We start from the raw sequence: 18,523 nt of genomic DNA, 5'->3' as shown, positions 1-18,523 counted from the left end.
TCTCAGTACCAGACCGCATGGGTTTGGCTGCTCCGAAGTAGCAGAATGAAATGCGAGACTGGCGCCTATTCTCTATCGCAAATCGCATCTTCTAAACGGCGCCTAATCAAACCGCCCGGACTGTGCGCGCTATAGAAGTGGAATAACCCGAGGTGCTAACTCCGTCCCCCCCGTCGGGCTCTCAGCTAAACCCATGTTCCAAACTGTGGATGTGACTCACGGTACCAGTCTCGCCGCCCTGGTGGTGACGTGACATTTTGTACATTTTTATCAGAGTTTAGGGAAGTGCTTTGCATGGTGGAGCTACGAGAATCGCAGTTGTCATCGCAGAATGCGAGTTGGAGGCTTTTTTTTTTTTTTTAAACTGATCGAATCGGCAGAACCAGAGTGAAACCGCTTCTAAAGAAGCGTTTTTTTCGCACAGATTGGACATGCGAGAAGGGTTTACCGCGCAGCACAGCGTGCCGATCCCATCGGGAAGGGCACTTTAATAGCAGATTGACACAATTTGGAGCTACAAGAATATCTCCCTTCACCTCTCCTGTATGTCTCCCTCTCTCTCTCCCTTTCTGTCTCTGTCTCTTTGCTTTTTCCCTCCCGTCTCTCTCCCTCCCTCTTTGTCTCTCTCCCTCCCGTCTCTTTCCCTCCCTCTTTGTCTCTCTCCCTCCCTCTCTCTCTCTGTCTTTCTCCCTCCCTCTCTCTCTCCCTGTTTCTCCCTTTCTGTCTCTTTGTCTCTTTGCTCTCCTCCCTCTCTGTCTCTCTCCCTCTCTCTTCCTCTCTCTGTCTCTCTCGCTCCCTCCCCCTCTCTCTCTGTCTCTCTCCCTCTCTTCCTCTCTCTGTCTCTCTCCCTCTCTCTCTCTCTCTGTCTCTCTCCCTCCCTCTCTGTGTCTCTCCCTCCCTCTCTCTTTTTCTCTATCTCACATAGCCTCTCTTTCAGGTTCCGGGATTTCTATGAGATGGAACCCGAGAAGTTCCAGAATAAAACCAATGGTATCACCCCACGCCGCTGGCTGCTGCTGTGTAACCCGGGGCTGGCTGAGGTCATAGCGGAGGTGAGAGGATGTGTGTATTTGTGTGTGCGTATGTATATAATTCCAAAGTGCGTGGAAACAGCCTCACGCAAGGAGAATCCGGCTTGTGCAGCCAACACAACACTGACAAACAATGTCTTCAAAGTGCCGGTCTCCTCTGGGACAGAGATACACAGTGCAGGTCTCCTCTCAGACAGAGATACAAAGTGCAGGTCTCCTCTGGGACAGAGATACACAGTGCAGGTCTCCTCTGGGACAGAGATACACAGTGCAGGTCTCCTCTCAGACAGAGATACAAAGTGCAGGTCTCCTCTCAGACAGAGATACACAGTGCAGGTCTCCTCTCAGACAGAGATACACAGTGCAGGTCTCCTCTCAGACAGAGATACACAGTGCAGGTCTCCTCTCAGACAGAGATACAAAGTGCAGGTCTCCTCTGGGACAGAGATACACAGTGCAGGTCTCCTCTCAGACAGAGATACACAGTGCAGGTCTCCTCTGGGACAGAGATACATAGTGCAGGTCTCCTCTGGGACAGAGATACACAGTGCAGGTCTCCTCTGGGACAGAGATACACAGTGCAGGTCTCCTCTGGGACAGAGATACAAAGTGCAGGTCTCCTCTAGGACAGAGATACACAGTGCAGGTCTCCTCTGGGACAGAAATACACAGGGCAGGTCTCCTCTAGGACAGAGATACACAGTGCAGGTCTCCTCTGGGACAGAGATACAAAGTGCAGGTCTCCTCTCAGACAGAGATACAAAGTGCAGGTCTCCTCTCAGACAGAGATACAAAGTGCAGGTCTCCTCTCAGACAGAGATACAAAGTGCAGGTCCCCTCTGGGACAGAGATACACAGTGCTGGTCTCCTCTCAGACAGAGATACAAAGTGCAGGTCTCCTCTCAGACAGAGATACACAGTGCAGGTCTCCTCTGGGACAGAGGTACAAAGTGCCGGTCTCCTCTCAGACAGAGATACAAAGTGCCGGTCTCCTCTCAGACAGAGATACAAAGTGCAGGTCTCCTCTCAGACAGAGATACAAAGTGCAGGTCTCCTCTCAGACAGAGATACACAGTGCAGGTCTCCTCTGGGACAGAGGTACAAAGTGCCGGTCTCCTCTCAGACAGAGGTACAAAGTGCAGGTCTCCTCTGGGACAGAGATACAAAGTGCAGGTCTCCTCTCAGACAGAGATACAAAGTGCAGGTCCCCTCTGGGATAGAGATACACAGTGCTGGTCTCCTCTCAGACAGAGATACAAAGTGCAGGTCTCCTCTCAGACAGAGATACAAAGTGCCCGTCTCCTCTCAGACAGAGATACAAAGTGCAGGTCTCCTCTCAGACAGAGATACACAGTGCAGGTCTCCTCTGGGACAGAGGTACAAAGTGCCGGTCTCCTCTCAGACAGAGGTACAAAGTGCAGGTCTCCTCTGGGACAGAGATACAAAGTGCAGGTCTCCTCTCAGACAGAGATACAAAGTGCAGGTCCCCTCTGGGATAGAGATACACAGTGCTGGTCTCCTCTCAGACAGAGATACAAAGTGCAGGTCTCCTCTCAGACAGAGATACAAAGTGCCGGTCTCCTCTCAGACAGAGATACAAAGTGCAGGTCTCCTCTCAGACAGAGATACAAAGTGCAGGTCTCCTCTCAGACAGAGATACAAAGTGCAGGTCTCCTCTCAGACAGAGATACAAAGTGCAGGTCTCCTCTCAGACAGAGATACAAAGTGCAGGTCTCCTCTCAGACAGAGATACAAAGTGCAGGTCTCCTCTCAGACAGAGGTACAAAGTGCAGGTCTCCTCTGGGACAGAGATACAAAGTGCAGGTCTCCTCTCAGACAGAGATACAAAGTGCAGGTCCCCTCTGGGATAGAGATACAAAGTGCTGGTCTCCTCTCAGACAGAGATACACAGTGCAGGTCTCCTCTGGGACAGAGGTAGAAAGTGCCGGTCTCCTCTCAGACAGAGATACACAGTGCAGGTCTCCTCTCAGACAGAGATACAAAGTGCCGGTCTCCTCTCAGACAGAGATACAAAGTGCAGGTCTCCTCTCAGACAGAGATACAAAGTGCAGGTCTCCTCTCAGACAGAGATACAAAGTGCCGGTCTCTGGGACAGAGATACAAAGTGCAGGTCTCCTCTGGGACAGAGATACAAAGTGCCGGTCTCCTCTGGGACAGAGATACAAAGTGCCGGTCTCCTCTCAGACAGAGATACAAAGTGCAGGTCTCCTCTCAGACAGAGATACACAGTGCAGGTCTCCTCTGGGACAGAGATACAAAGTGCATGTCTCCTCTGGGACAGAGATACAAAGTGCAGGTCTCCTCTCAGACAGAGATACACAGTGCAGGTCTCCTCTGGGACAGAGATACAAAGTGCAGGTCTCCTCTGGGACAGAGATACACAGTGCAGGTCTCCTCTCAGACAGAGATACACAGGGCAGGTCTCCTCTCAGACAGAGATACACAGTGCAGGTCTCCTCTCAGACAGAGATACAAAGTGCAGGTCTCCTCTCAGACAGAGATACAAAGTAGAGCTCTACTCACAAGTTCATAATGACGTTCTCCATTTAATGTGACAATGTCTTGCCACGGTTCTTGGCTGTCACATTAAATGGAGAATTGCTTTATGGACTTGTGAGAAGAGCTCTACTTTGTATCTCTGTCTTAGAGGAGACCGGCACTTTGAAGAAATTGTTTGCATATGTATATACAGGCATACCCCGCTTTAAGGACACTCACTTTAAGTACACTCGCGAGTAAGGACATATCGCCCAATAGGCAAACGGCAGCTCGCGCATGCGCCTGTCATCACGTCCTGAACAGCAATACCGGCTCCCTACCTGTACCGAAGCTGTGCACAAGCGGGGAGACTATAGAGCCTCTACAAATGCGTTATTTACATCAGTTATGCACGTATATGACGATTGCAGAACAGTACATGCATCGATAAGTGGGAAAAAGGTAGTGCTTCACTTTAAGTACATTTTCGCTTTACATACATGCTCCGGTCCCATTGCGTACGTTACTGCGGGGTATGCCTGTATACATATATCGGCACCAACAGCTTCAGCCCGTATCTCCCCGCTGCTGGATGAAGCCTCCCCAATGATCTCCGGGTTACTGCGGTTACAGCCTCTTCTCCCCGTCGCTCCCACTCATTCCCTCCTCGCATCTTCCCATCTTACTTTGGGTCGTCGTCTTGGTCTTTTAATAGCCATTGCAATCCAGTAATAATACCATCTTTGTCCCACAACGGGAGTTTTACTTTCTTCTGGTGGGCGTCGAAGTTCCATAATAAGACAAAAACAGCCTATTGAGTTGTAAAGAATGTCCACTTTGCAGAGGCGAGTTTGGGGTGATGTACCCATATCCCCATAGTCCGTAATTGGCAGTGTTCGACAAACCTATACATTTGCTCGCCCCGGGCGAGTGGATTTAACATCGTGGCGAGCTCCTATTGGCCCAAGCAACACACGTGTGGTACTAGGTGGCGAGTAGATTTTTTTGTTCGGCGAGTAGATTTTATGGTGATTTGTCGACTACTGGTAATTGATATTAGTATCTGCCGTGCGATGCGCTTTCTGACCCATGGGCTCAGGCAGGATTTATTTCTATAAAGTGCCCCCAGTTTGGGATAGATTTTGGATGTCCGTTTGTCAACATGCAAACCAGATGTTAGATGGGAGTCAAGCATCATGCCCAAATATTTATAGCTAGTAAGTGAGGCAAGGTTAGTGTTAGAGCCGTTTCTGTTTTCTCCGTAGCTCCATCATTGGAAGCTTTGGAAATTTAGGCTTGGTCCCAAGTAGTTACCGTTATGTCAGACTTTAAAAACCGTTTGTTTTATGTGATCCTGTTTCCGACCTTTGAAGAGTCGGATTGCAGTATATGTTCATGGTCAGAGAGGCTGGGACGGTGTGTATATTGGGTAGGATTACCAGCACGCTGTACATGCACATAGAAGCTGTTTTACAAACTGGGGGCAGGTCATTTGTATAGACAGAAAAAAACAAGGAGCCTTGGGAGACGCCAGAGGTAATATCCAAGGGGTTAGAGTGGGAGCCTGAGGGGCTCATTCTCTAAACTTCATTTAGTGCATTATTGCACTATACGTGCCCTTTTAGAGCGATATTGCATGTGCAGCTATTCACAAAGCTTCGATAATAGGGCAGTACCGCACTAAACGGCTTTTTACCCAGCTATAACACTCTGGCTATAACAAGCCATGCGTATTACACCTGTGCTCCCCCAGCGTATATGTGAGGATTAAACCTTCACACCCGCGCCTTAATACCTGCGTATTACACCTGTGCTCCCCCAGCGTATATGTGAGGATTAAACCTTCACACCCGCGCCCGTAAACCTGCGTATTACATCTGTGCACCCCCAGCGTATAGGTGAGGATTACACCCTCACACCCGCGCCCTTAATACCTGCGTATTACACCTGTGCTCCCCCAGCGTATAGGTGAGGATTAAACCTTCACACCCGCGCCCTTAATACCTGCGTATTACACCTGTGCTCCCCCAGCGTATATGTGAGGATTAAACCTTCACACCCGCGCCCTTAATACCTGCGTATTACACCTGTGCACCCCCAGCGTATATGTGAGGATTAAACCTTCACACCCGCGCCCGTAATACCTGCGTATTACACCTGTGCTCCCCCAGCGTATATGTGAGGATTAAACCTTCACACCCGCGCCCTTAATACCTGCGTATTACACCTGTGCTCCCCCAGCGTATATGTGAGGATTAAACCTTCACACCCGCGCCCGTAATACCTGCGTATTACACCTGTGCTCCCCCAGCGTATATGTGAGGATTAAACCTTCACACCCGCGCCCTTAATACCTGCGTATTACACCTGTGCACCCCCAGCGTATATGTGAGGATTAAACCTTCACACCCGCGCCCTTAATACCTGCGTATTACACCTGTGCTCCCCCAGCGTATATGTGAGGATTAAACCTTCACACCCGCGCCCTTAATACCTGCGTATTACACCTGTGCACCCCCAGCGTATATGTGAGGATTAAACCTTCACACCCGCGCCCGTAATACCTGCGTATTACACCTGTGCTCCCCCAGCGTATATGTGAGGATTAAACCTTCACACCCGCGCCCTTAATACCTGCGTATTACACCTGTGCTCCCCCAGCGTATATGTGAGGATTAAACCTTCACACCCGCGCCCGTAATACCTGCGTATTACACCTGTGCTCCCCCAGCGTATATGTGAGGATTAAACCTTCACACCCGCGCCCTTAATACCTGCGTATTACACCTGTGCACCCCCAGCGTATATGTGAGGATTAAACCTTCACACCCGCGCCCTTAATACCTGCGTATTAAACCTGTACTCCCCCAGCGTATATGTGAGGATTAAACCTTCACACCCGCGCCCTTAATACCTGCGTATTACACCTGTGCTCCCCCAGCGTATATGTGAGGATTAAACCTTCACACCCGCGCCGTAATACCTGCGTATTACACCTGTGCTCCCCAGCGTATAGGTGAGGATTAAACCTTCACACCCGCGCCCTTAATACCTGCGTATTACACCTGTGCTCCCCCAGCGTATAGGTGAGGATTAAACCTTCACACCCGCGCCCTTAATACCTGCGTATTACACCTGTGCACCCCCCAGCGTATATGTGAGGATTAAACCTTCACACCCGCGCCCTTAATACCTGCGTATTACACCTGTGCTCCCCCAGCGTATATGTGAGGATTAAACCTTCACACCCGCGCCCTTAATACCTGCGTATTACACCTGTGCTCCCCAGCGTATATGTGAGGATTAAACCTTCACACCCGCGCCCGTAATACCTGCGTATTACACCTGTGCACCCCCAGCGTATATGTGAGGATTAAACCTTCACACCCGCGCCCGTAATACCTGCGTATTACACCTGTGCACCCCCAGCGTATAGGTGAGGATTAAACCTTCACACCCGCGCCCTTAATACCTGCGTATTACACCTGTGCACCCCCAGCGTATAGGTGAGGATTAAACCTTCACACCCGCGCCCTTAATACCTGCGTATTACACCTGTGCACCCCAGCGTATATGTGAGGATTAAACCTTCACACCCGCGCCCGTAATACCTGCGTATTACACCTGTGCACCCCCAGCGTATAGGTGAGGATTAAACCTTCACACCCGCGCCCTTAATACCTGCGTATTACACCTGTGCACCCCCCAGCGTATATGTGAGGATTAAACCTTCACACCCGCGCCCTTAATACCTGCGTATTACACCTGTGCTCCCCCAGCGTATATGTGAGGATTAAACCTTCACACCCGCGCCCTTAATACCTGCGTATTACACCTGTGCTCCCCCAGCGTATAGGTGAGGATTACACCCGCGCCCTTAATACCTGCGTATTACACCTGTGCATCCCCAGCGTATAGGTGAGGATTACACCCGCGCCCTTAATACCTGCGTATTACACCTGTGCACCCCCAGCGTATAGGTGAGGATTACACCCGCGCCCTTAATACCTGCGTATTACACCTGTGCACCCCCAGCGTATAGGTGAGGATTACACCCGCGCCCTTAATACCTGCGTATTACACCTGTGCACCCCCAGCGTATAGGTGAGGATTACACCCGCGCCCTTAATACCTGCGTATTACACCTGTGCACCCCCAGCGTATAGGTGAGGATTACACCCGCGCCCTTAATACCTGCGTATTACACCTGTGCACCCCCAGCGTATAGGTGAGGATTACACCCGCGCCCTTAATACCTGCGTATTACACCTGTGCTCCCCCAGCGTATAGGTGAGGATTACACCCGCGCCCTTAATACCTGCGTATTACACCTGTGCACCCCCAGCGTATAGGTGAGGATTACACCCGCGCCCTTAATACCTGCGTATTACACCTGTGCACCCCCAGCGTATAGGTGAGGATTACACCCGCGCCCTTAATACCTGCGTATTACACCTGTGCACCCCCAGCGTATAGGTGAGGATTACACCCGCGCCCTTAATACCTGCGTATTACACCTGTGCACCCCCAGCGTATAGGTGAGGATTACACCCGCGCCCTTAATACCTGCGTATTACACCTGTGCACCCCCAGCGTATAGGTGAGGATTACACCCGCGCCCTTAATACCTGCGTATTACACCTGTGCACCCCCAGCGTATAGGTGAGGATTACACCCGCGCCCTTAATACCTGCGTATTACACCTGTGCACCCCCAGCGTATAGGTGAGGATTACACCCGCGCCCTTAATACCTGCGTATTACACCTGTGCACCCCCAGCGTATAGGTGAGGATTACACCCGCGCCCTTAATACCTGCGTATTACACCTGTGCACCCCCAGCGTATAGGTGAGGATTACACCCGCGCCCTTAATACCTGCGTATTACACCTGTGCACCCCCAGCGTATAGGTGAGGATTACATCACTGACCTGGACCAGCTGAAGAAACTTCTCAACTTTGTGAATGATGAAGGATTAATCCGAGACATCGCGAAAGTGAAGCAGGTAACACACACACACACACACACACACACACACACACACACACACACACACACACACACACACACACACACACACACACACACACACACACACACACACACACACACACACACACACACACACACACACACACACCAGTCACTGTGACACACACACACCTGTCACTGTGACACACACACACACACCTGTCACTGTGACACACACACACCTGTCACTGTGACACACACACACGCAATCTGTCACTGTGACACACACACACGCAATCTGTCACTGTGACTCACACACACACTCACACAGCAATCTGTCACTGTGACACACACACGCAATCTGTCACTGTGACACACACACACACGCAATCTGTCACTCTGACACACACACACACGCAATCTGTCACTGTGACACACACACACACACACATCTGTCTGTCACTGTGACACACACACACACACACACACACAGCTGTCTGTCACTGGCACACACACACACAGCTGTGTGTGTGTGTCACAGTGATGGACAGCTGTGTGTGTGTCCCAGTGATAGACAGCTGTGTATGTGTGTGTGTCACAGTGATGGACAGCTATCTGTCACTGGGACACACACACAGAGCTATCTGTCTCTGTGACACACACACACAGCTATCTGTCACTGGGACACACACACACAGCTATCTGTCACTGGGACACACACACACAGCTATCTGTCACTGGGACACACACACACAGCTATCTGTCACTGGGACACACACACCATTATCTGTCGCCCCCAGGAGAACAAGTTGAAGTTCTCCCGGTACCTGGAGAGCGAGTACAAGGTGAAGATTAACCCGAGCTCCATGTTTGACGTCCATGTGAAGAGGATCCATGAGTATAAGAGACAACTACTCAACTGTCTGCATGTCATCACCCTGTATAACCGTGAGTGAGGGGGGGAGGGGAGGAGGGAGGAGAGAAAGGAGGGAGGGAAGAGGGGAGGGAGGAGGAAGGACAAAAGTGGCAAGGAGGAGAGGGAGGGACGGGGTAGGAGGAGAGGGAGGGACAGGGGTGGGAGGGGAAGGAGGGAGGAGAGGGAAGGAGGGAGGGAGAGGGGAAGGAGGAGGAAGGACGAAAGGGGGAAGGATGAAGGGAGGAAGGAGGGATGGGGGTAGGAGGGGAGGGAAGGGGGTAGGAGGAGAGGGGGGGGAAGGGGGTAGGAGGAGAGGGGGGGAGGGAAGGGGGTAGGGGGGAGGGAAGGGGGTAGGGGGAGAGGGAGGGAAGGGGGTAGGAGGGGAAGGAGAGGGAGGGGGGAAGGAGAGGGAGGAAGGAAGGAGAGAGAGGGAGAAAGGAAGGAGAGGGAGGGGGGAGGGGAGGGGAGGGAGAGAAGGAAGGGGAGGTAAAGAGTCTGAGATGGGGATTGGGTGAGGGGTCTCTCACTCTCCCCATCTGTGTCCTAGGTATAAAGAAGGATCCCAGCAAACAGTATGTGCCCCGCACTGTGATGATTGGAGGAAAGGTGAGTACTGGGAGCATTAAAGATGGAGTAACATGCAGGGTTAGGCCGCGCTTATAGTGCCGGCGACGCGACCGATGTCACCCGTCGCCATTAGCGAAAGTTGTAATTGAATTTGCAGCGACGTCGCGGGCGACAGGGTCATTGATTAGTTTACAGACAGTCACATGTGGCGACAGTCTGTAAAAAATCTAATTTACGCGGCTTCCAAATTTTTGGTCTCTCCGTCGCTTACTATAAGCGCTGGCGACGGAGTCAATTGTTTTGTTTTGGAGCGACGTCCCGTTGCAGGCACTATAAGCGCGGCCTAATGCAGAGAGCATTACGCTACGTAAAATGAAGGGAAGTGTGTCGTGTAGAAACCGTATAGAGTCGCATAACATTACATGGTGAGTATTACAAGTATCAGAGTAACAGAAAGACAGATATGTACATTAACATACAGAGTAATACACAGCATTACACACATACATTTGGAATGATGTATAGAGTACTACATACTGTAATATAAGGAGACAGAGAGTACCACACACAGTAACACATGGGGTAAAACATGTGGTAAAACACACATGTATGTATAGTAACACAAGTAAACATGTATTTATTCATATATATATTTAATAACTAGATAACATATAGAGTAATTTCTCTTTCTCTCTCTTTCTCCCTCTATCGCTTCCTCCATCACTCCTGCCCCGTCTCTCTCACTCTCCCCCCCGCCCATCTCTCTCGCTCTCCCCCCCCGCCCATCTCTCTCGCTCTCCCTCCCCCCATCTCTCTCGCTCTCCCTCCCCCCCTGCGTCTCTTGCTCCCCCCCTGCGTCTCTTGCTCCCCCCTGCGTCTCTTGTTCCCCCCTGCTTCTCTTGCTCCCCCCTGCGTCTCTCTCCCCCCCTGGCGTCTCTCTCTCACTCCCCCCCCCTGCGGCTCTCTCTCGCTCTCCCCCCCTGTGTCTCTCTCTCGCTCTCCCCCCCTGCATCTCTCTCTCGCTCTCCCCCCCTGCATCTCTCTCTCGCTCTCCCCCCCCTGCGTCTCTCTCTCGCTCTCCCCCCCCTGCGTCTCTCTCGCTCTCCCCCCCCTGCGTCTCTCTCTCGCTCTCCCCCCCTGCGTCTCTCTCACTCTCCCCCCCTGCGTCTCTCACTCTCCCCCCCGCGTCTCTCTCTTGCTCTCCCCCCTGCGTCTCTCTCGCTCTCCCCCCCCTGCGTCTCTCTCGCTCTCCCCCCCCTGCGTCTCTCTCGCTCTCCCCCCCTGCGTCTTTCTCGCTCTCCCTTCCCCCCCTACGTCTCTCTCCCCCCCCCCCCCCCCCCCTGCGTCTCTCTCTCGCTCTCCCTCTCCCCCCCTGCGTGTCTCTCCCGGTCCTCTCAGGCTGCTCCTGGGTATCACATGGCCAAAATGATTATTAAACTCATCACGTCCGTGGGAGACGTTATAAATAATGACCCAAGTATAGGAGACCGTCTCAGACTCCTCTTTTTGGAGAACTATCGGGTCTCGCTGGCAGAGAAAGGTAAACGCTCTTTGTGCTGGGAGGTCTCTTTCTAGGAGCAAGCATGGAAGATGTCACTTTGAGAAGACTGTAACGCTCTGGCGTAAAAAGATGTATGTCTCGTGGCTGGAGAAGAAATACTCACCATGTCCATACGCCTCTCCTTCTCTTTCTTTAATTGTCTTCCTTGCTCTCTCTCCCCCTCTCTACCTCTCCCCCCTTTTTGCCTCCGACCTGTTTCCCTCTCTCTCTCCATCCTCCCCTCTCACCCACCCTCTTTCTCCCCTCCCATGTCTGTCTTTCAGTGGTCCCTGCCGCTGACCTCTCTGAGCAGATCTCTACCGCCGGCACTGAGGCGTCCGGCACAGGGAACATGAAGTTCATGTTGAACGGGGCCCTGACCATTGGCACCATGGATGGAGCCAATGTGGAGATGGCAGAAGAAGCCGGGGAGGACAACATCTTCATATTCGGCATGAGAGTGCCAGACGTGGAACGACTAGACCGCGAGGGGTAGGTAGATTCCCTGGCATAGACTTGCAGCTGAATGGTCAATGGACTAAAGTAGATAACCTACATGGTGAATTTGACGAGACTTCCTAGTAGACTGACTACTCAAGGCTACAAATAATACTATCACTAAGCGCACAGTTAGCTAGTCTTAGTCTTGTCATTTTGACATAAAATCATTGAACCATAACAGTAGACTGATTACACGAGTTATTAACCTCATGGTTCATATGGCTAGCCCTTCACGTGCATTTTTCTGTCAAATATGTCTGTGGGAGGTCACCAGACTAGGGCAGATGATTTCCATGGTCACTTGAGTAACATAATGTTGCGATATTCCAGTGGAATAACCAATCTTACTACAAATACCATCACCAGGATCATATGAGTACTTAAACTTGTTTGAAGGCTGGTCTTTGTCGTGGGGTTTTTCTGCCAACATGTTTTGAGTGATTACAAAGATTGAACCAAGATAGACATTCTTCATGTTCAATTTGACATGAAGACATTGAGTCGTACCAGTAGACTGGCCACCGCAGTACTATGACAGATATCCATGAGTTATTAATGTTTTGGTTCATGGCCTTTGTAGTGGGATTTCCCTTCCAACATGCCTTTTTGCGGTTACCAGATCAGGCAGCTGGCATTCATAGTCACATGGACATCAGAACATTGAAGAGCCCAGTAGACTAACCTCTCAAGGCTACAAATTCCAATACGATCACCAAAATCACATAAGTACTTAGCCTTCTTTTTGAGATTGATGTAGTGGGATGTTACTTCCAAAAAGTCGTTGGGACCTCCCCTTGATTAGTCCCAGGTAGACACACTATAGTCAACATTGAGCCATACCAGTAGACTGATCCCAAAATAAATAACATCCGGTAATACAATGGCAGATCACAAGAGTTAGGAGAAGGAGCGGCTCAGTGAGTAAAGACACTGACTGGCACCGAGTTTAGAAGCAGGGGAACCTGGTTCAATTCCTGGTGTTAGCTCCTTGTAAACTTTATCTCCCTGTGGCTCAGGCACCAAAAACATAGATTGTAAGCTCTACGGGGCAGGGGACTGTGTCTGCAAAATGTTTCTGTAAAGTGCTGCGTAGAATTAGCAGCACTATACAAGAACATGCTATTATTATTATTATTATTATTATTATTATCCGTGTTTGTGGTTCATAGAGTTGGCCCTTGAACTGGGATTTTGCATCCAACATATCTTTGTGAGGTCAATAAACCAAGCTTCACAATCACCTGGGCATCATAACGTTGCAGATCGGGTAGTCTGATCATTCCAGGTTACATACTGTATGCTAATCCTCTCACAGAGATGCGTTTCAGCCTTATTATTGTGGGGGTTGGCCTTTAATTTGGTTAACACCACTAATCTCTTACTAGTATTCTAAACAGTTACATGCGTAAAATCTGTTTATACACATCTAATGTCTGTGGTAACCCTTGTAATCTAGTAGTTAAATGAGTACTCTGTTTGGTAACAATGGATCTCTCTATATACACTTGTTATAGTACTATGTTAGCTATACTAGTAATTTGGGTAACACTAGTAATCTGTTAAACTAGTTCCTGTAAAGTAACAATAGTACAATTGGCACAATTACTGGTAGTTTGTATAGTAGCACTAGTACTAGTAATCTGTTGGTTACACTAGTACTCTCCATGGTACTACTAGCTAAACTAGTACTTTGTATAGTAACACTAATCCTGTCTATATATACACTTGTAATCTGTCTAGTAATGCTAGTAATCCGTTAGTTATACTATTACTCTGTATAGTAATACTAGGTATCTCTGCACAGGTACAATGCCCAGCTTTACTACGACAGGATCCCTGAGCTCAGACAAGCGATTGATCAGCTGAACTCAGGATATTTCTCCCCCAAACAACCCGACCTTTTTAAGGATATTGTCAATATGCTGATGCACCATGACAGGTTAGTCTCCCTCGTACCATGACAGGTCAGTCTCCCTCGTACCATGACAGGTCAGTCTCTCTCGTACCATGACGGGTCAGTCTCCCTCTTACCATGACGGGTCAGTCTCCCTCTTACCATGACGGGTCAGTCTCCCTCTTACCATGACGGGTCAGTCTCCCTCTTACCATGACGGGTCAGTCTCCCTCTTACCATGACGGGTCAGTCTCCCTCTTACCATGACGGGTCAGTCTCCCTCTTACCATGACGGGTCAGTCTCCCTCTTACCATGACGGGTCAGTCTCCCTCTTACCATGACGGGTCGGTCTCCCTCTTACCATGACGGGTCGGTCTCCCTCTTACCATGACGGGTCAGTCTCCCTCTTACCATGACGGGTCAGTCTCCCTCTTACCATGACGGGTCGGTCTCCCTCTTACCATGACGGGTCGGTCTCCCTCTTACCATGACGGGTCAGTCTCCCTCTTACCATGACGGGTCGGTCTCCCTCTTACCATGACAGGTCAGTCTCCCTCTTACCATGACGGGTCAGTCTCCCTCTTACCATGACGGGTCAGTCTCCCTCTTACCATGACGGGTCGGTCTCCCTCTTACCATGACGGGTCAGTCTCCCTCTTACCATGACGGGTCGGTCTCCCTCTTACCATGACGGGTCAGTCTCCCTCTTACCATGACGGGTCAGTATCCCTCGTACCATGACGGGTCGGTCTCCCTCTTACCATGACGGGTCAGTCTCCCTCTTACCATGACGAGTCAGTCTCCCTCTTACCATGACGGGTCAGTCTCCCTCTTACCATGACGGGTCGGTCTCCCTCATACCATGACGAGTCAGTCTCCCTCTTACCATGACGGGTCGGTCTCCCTCTTACCATGACGGGTCGGTCTCCCTCGTACCATGACGGGTCAGTCTCCCTCGTACCATGACGGGTCAGTCTCCCTCTTACCATGACGGGTCAGTCTCCCTCTTACCATGACGGGTCAGTCTCCCTTTTACCATGACGGGTCAGTCTCCCTCTTACCATGACGGGTCGGTCTCCCTCTTACCATGACGGGTCAGTCTCCCTCTTACCATGACGGGTCAGTCTCCCTCTTACCATGACGGGTCGGTCTCCCTCTTACCATGACGGGTCAGTCTCCCTCTTACCATGACGGTTCGGTCTCCCTCTTACCATGACGGGTCAGTCTCCCTCTTACCATGACGGGTCAGTATCCCTCGTACCATGACGGGTCGGTCTCCCTCTTACCATGACGGGTCAGTCTCCCTCTTACCATGACGAGTCAGTCTCCCTCTTACCATGACGGGTCAGTCTCCCTCTTACCATGACGGGTCAGTCTCCCTCTTACCATGACGGGTCAGTCTCCCTCTTACCATGACGGGTCAGTCTCCCTCTTACCATGACGGGTCAGTCTCCCTCTTACCATGACGGGTCAGTCTCCCTCTTACCATGACGGGTCAGTCTCCCTCTTACCATGACGGGTCAGTCTCCCTCTTACCATGAAGGGTCAGTCTCCCTCTTACCATGACGGGTCAGTCTCCCTCTTACCATGACGGGTCAGTCTCCCTCGTACCATGACGGGTCAGTCTCCCTCTTACCATTTTCTTCCTCCAGGTAAGGGGGGAGCGCTTGGTGGATGAGTGATATATATAAAGAAAAAAAGGGGAGAGACAAAACCAATAATAGGGTAGTCCGTGATAAAAATATTCCAATCTATTAATTCAGTGTTGGTCTCACTCGCAATATTCTTCTGATGTAATACAGCATATCAGTGATTCATCTCTCTGATGGGAGCCCTTTTGTGTGTCCCTCGGTAGGGGTTTGTGTTGTAATACCCCTTCTGTTGTAAGCCACTTGTTCTCATCAGATAACAGTCATAAATAATAAGAAGAGAGATGTCGCAATAGTGTGATATTGTGATATTGTAGGGATAATATATTGCACAAAGTAACAAGTGAACAATTGCACTCACATTTGATAATGTTAAAAAATACGTGGGAGAGAACTGCTGAAGAGATCACTGGTCTGCTGCACGTCTCACGGGTCAAACCGCCACACCGCACACATCCACATGGGTCACTTCCGGGTGTACTCCAACTATGGGCGGAAGTGGCTTCTCCGGTTTCTCCAGCTGTGCTCTGCCAGTCCTTTCAGTCTCCAGTCCTCCTTGGATCATAGATCCAACATGTTTAGCATGGGTTTTCCTATTTTCCCTCTTACCATGACTGGTCAGTTTCCCTTTTACCATGACTGGTCGGTCTCCCTCTTGCCATGACTGGTCAGTCTCCCTCTTGCCATGACTGGTCAGTCTCCCTCTTGCCATGACTGGTCAGTCTCCCTCTTGCCATGACTGGTCAGTCTCCCTCTTGCCATGATTGGTCAGTATTCCTCTTACCATGACTGGTCAGTCTCCCTCTTACCATGACTGGTCAGTCTCCCTCTTGCGCTCTTTCTTTCTTCCTCATCCCCTCTCCCCATTCCCTCCTCTTCTTTGTCCCCTATTTCCTCCTCTCCCGCCTCTCTCCCTCTCTTTCTCATGCTGTCTCTTTCTCTCCAGGTTTAAAGTGTTTGCAGATTATGAAGATTATATCAAAAGTCAGGACGCGGTCAGTGCTCTGTACAAGGTAAGCAGACAAAGTGCAGGGTGACAGTGATAGACGTGGCCTGTGAGTCTGTCCCTCCCCCCGCAGAGAGACACAGACAGAAGGGAGCTATAAGTCTGTCCCTCCCCCCGAAGGGTGACACAGTGACACAGACAGAAGGGAGCTATAAGTCTGTCCCTCCCCCCGCAGGGTGACACAGTGACACAGACAGAAGGGAGCTATGAATCTGTCCCTCCCCCAGCAGGGTGACACAGACAGAAGGGAGCTATGACGCTGTAACTCCCTCTTCTGTCCTAATCTTTACATTGTCTCCTTCCTTGTTTTCCTCCAGAACCCCAAAGAATGGACCCGTAAAGTGATCCACAACATTGCCGGCTCTGGGAAGTTCTCTAGTGACCGCACGATTTCTCAGTATGCTCGTGAAATCTGGGGGGTGGAGCCCAGCACCCTGAAGATCCCTCCCCCTGATATCCCCCGTGACTGACTCCTACTCCCACTGGCTTGTGCCCCACAAAACCACCCACTCTTGCCCCCTCCACGACGTCGCTATGCAGGTCCACCATGCCAAGCGTCAAAACGCCACTCGTACTCTTGTCCCAATGACCTTCTCCGGTGCTCCCATACCAGGGCCCTGCCCATTCCCCCACCACGGAGGAACTCTAAAAACAAGCCCCTCCCCTTACAGAAGTCAGTGGGATCTCCCCATTCCCTGCCTTACAATTTGATCCCACTCCCACCACCACGTAGGAAGAGCTTCTCCTGCCCTCTCAGGATCAGCAAATATGCCCTGTTAAATTCTCCCCCTCAACACTTCTAGACGCCATACTTCCAGCAATGCCTCACAAGGCCCTCTTTTACCCCACACAGAGGGGGGCGCCAGTTATTTGGGCTGTTAAATGTTACAACTACTCTCTAAGGTTGGAAAGTCTGTATAATGATGCTGAGTATTTATACACTGTTATTGAACACATTGGGCCTCATGCAGAGAGCATAGAATTTTAAAATTGGCGAATTTCATAAAAAGTAGCTTTTTTGGAGAGTTTTATTCTCCATATGCAGAAAAGTGCGAATTCTGCTATGTTTAACATGGATGCGTGTGGCGAGTTTAAATTGGCGAGATGCGCGCTTCAGAAACGTGTAAAAACAAATTTGCGCCTTTTTTTTCCCCTTTACTATAGGCGGCGAGCGCCATCTTGCCATCTTTTCCTGGCGCGGCAAAAATGCGAGAATCGCGCCATTTTCTTGGCGCGAACAGCCGCTACATGCCGTTCGCACCTCTCTGCATTCGGAGAGTTTTAAAAATGGCGAGATGGAGGTTCTCGCCAGCCGCGAGGCGAGTTTTAGCAATAGAAAAAACAAAATGGCGCGTTTTTCGTAACTCGCCATTTTCTGCCGGTTTCTGCGCGAAATTGTACAAAAAATGGCGAATTTCGAAATAACGATGCTCTCTGCATGAGGCCCATTGTGCTGTATAATAGTGCAGAGTATCTCTATACTCTGATAATGAACATGCTGCACAGTATAATTATGTTGAGTATTTATACACAGTTCCAGGCTGGTGCAGTTAATACCTCTTCATACCCCTTTGGGAAGGACTTACAATAAGTGAGAAGCAATACTGTCACATAATGTATAATATGGTATTTAATAAAGGAATTGTCTCAATCACTGTGTCAGTCCTTTTTGTATGTCTTGGTTTACCTATTGAACTAGTGCGTGTGCGGGAGCGCTCTCGCTCTCTCTCTACCTCGCGCTCTCTCTACCTCGCGCTCTCTCTACCTCGCGCTCTCTCTACCTCACGCTCGCGCTCTCTCTCTTTCTCGTGCTTGTTCGCTCTCATGCATTCTCTCGCACATTCTCTCGCACATTCTCTCGCACATTCTCTCGCACATTCTCTCTCGCACATTCTCTCGCATATTCTCTCTCTCGCACATTCTCTCTCTCGCACATTCTCTCTCGCAC

The 18,523-nt window shown here is 50.4% G+C and overlaps 1 protein-coding gene across 1 annotated transcript in view; it reads left to right on the top strand.

The window, feature by feature from the left end:
* LOC142465425 (glycogen phosphorylase, muscle form-like) overlaps positions 1-18,226 on the top strand; it is a 35,510-nt gene extending 17,284 nt beyond the window's left edge. The window contains exons 8-16 of the mRNA XM_075569383.1: positions 498-1,052; positions 8,434-8,535; positions 9,302-9,449; positions 9,965-10,023; positions 11,383-11,524; positions 11,809-12,016; positions 13,830-13,964; positions 16,516-16,582; positions 16,893-18,226. Coding sequence (XP_075425498.1) covers positions 498-1,052; positions 8,434-8,535; positions 9,302-9,449; positions 9,965-10,023; positions 11,383-11,524; positions 11,809-12,016; positions 13,830-13,964; positions 16,516-16,582; positions 16,893-17,045 — 1,569 coding nt within the window. The 3' untranslated portion in view covers positions 17,046-18,226. The remainder of the gene's footprint in view (positions 1-497; positions 1,053-8,433; positions 8,536-9,301; positions 9,450-9,964; positions 10,024-11,382; positions 11,525-11,808; positions 12,017-13,829; positions 13,965-16,515; positions 16,583-16,892) is intronic.
* The last annotated feature ends 297 nt before the right edge of the window (positions 18,227-18,523 follow it).

The sequence above is a fragment of the Ascaphus truei genome, chromosome 14, assembly GCF_040206685.1.
Source record: "Ascaphus truei isolate aAscTru1 chromosome 14, aAscTru1.hap1, whole genome shotgun sequence".
In the NCBI taxonomy this organism is placed as follows: domain Eukaryota; kingdom Metazoa; phylum Chordata; class Amphibia; order Anura; family Ascaphidae; genus Ascaphus; species Ascaphus truei.
The sequence above is the reverse complement of the archived record's forward strand: the minus strand, read 5'-3'. Positions and strand labels throughout refer to the sequence as shown.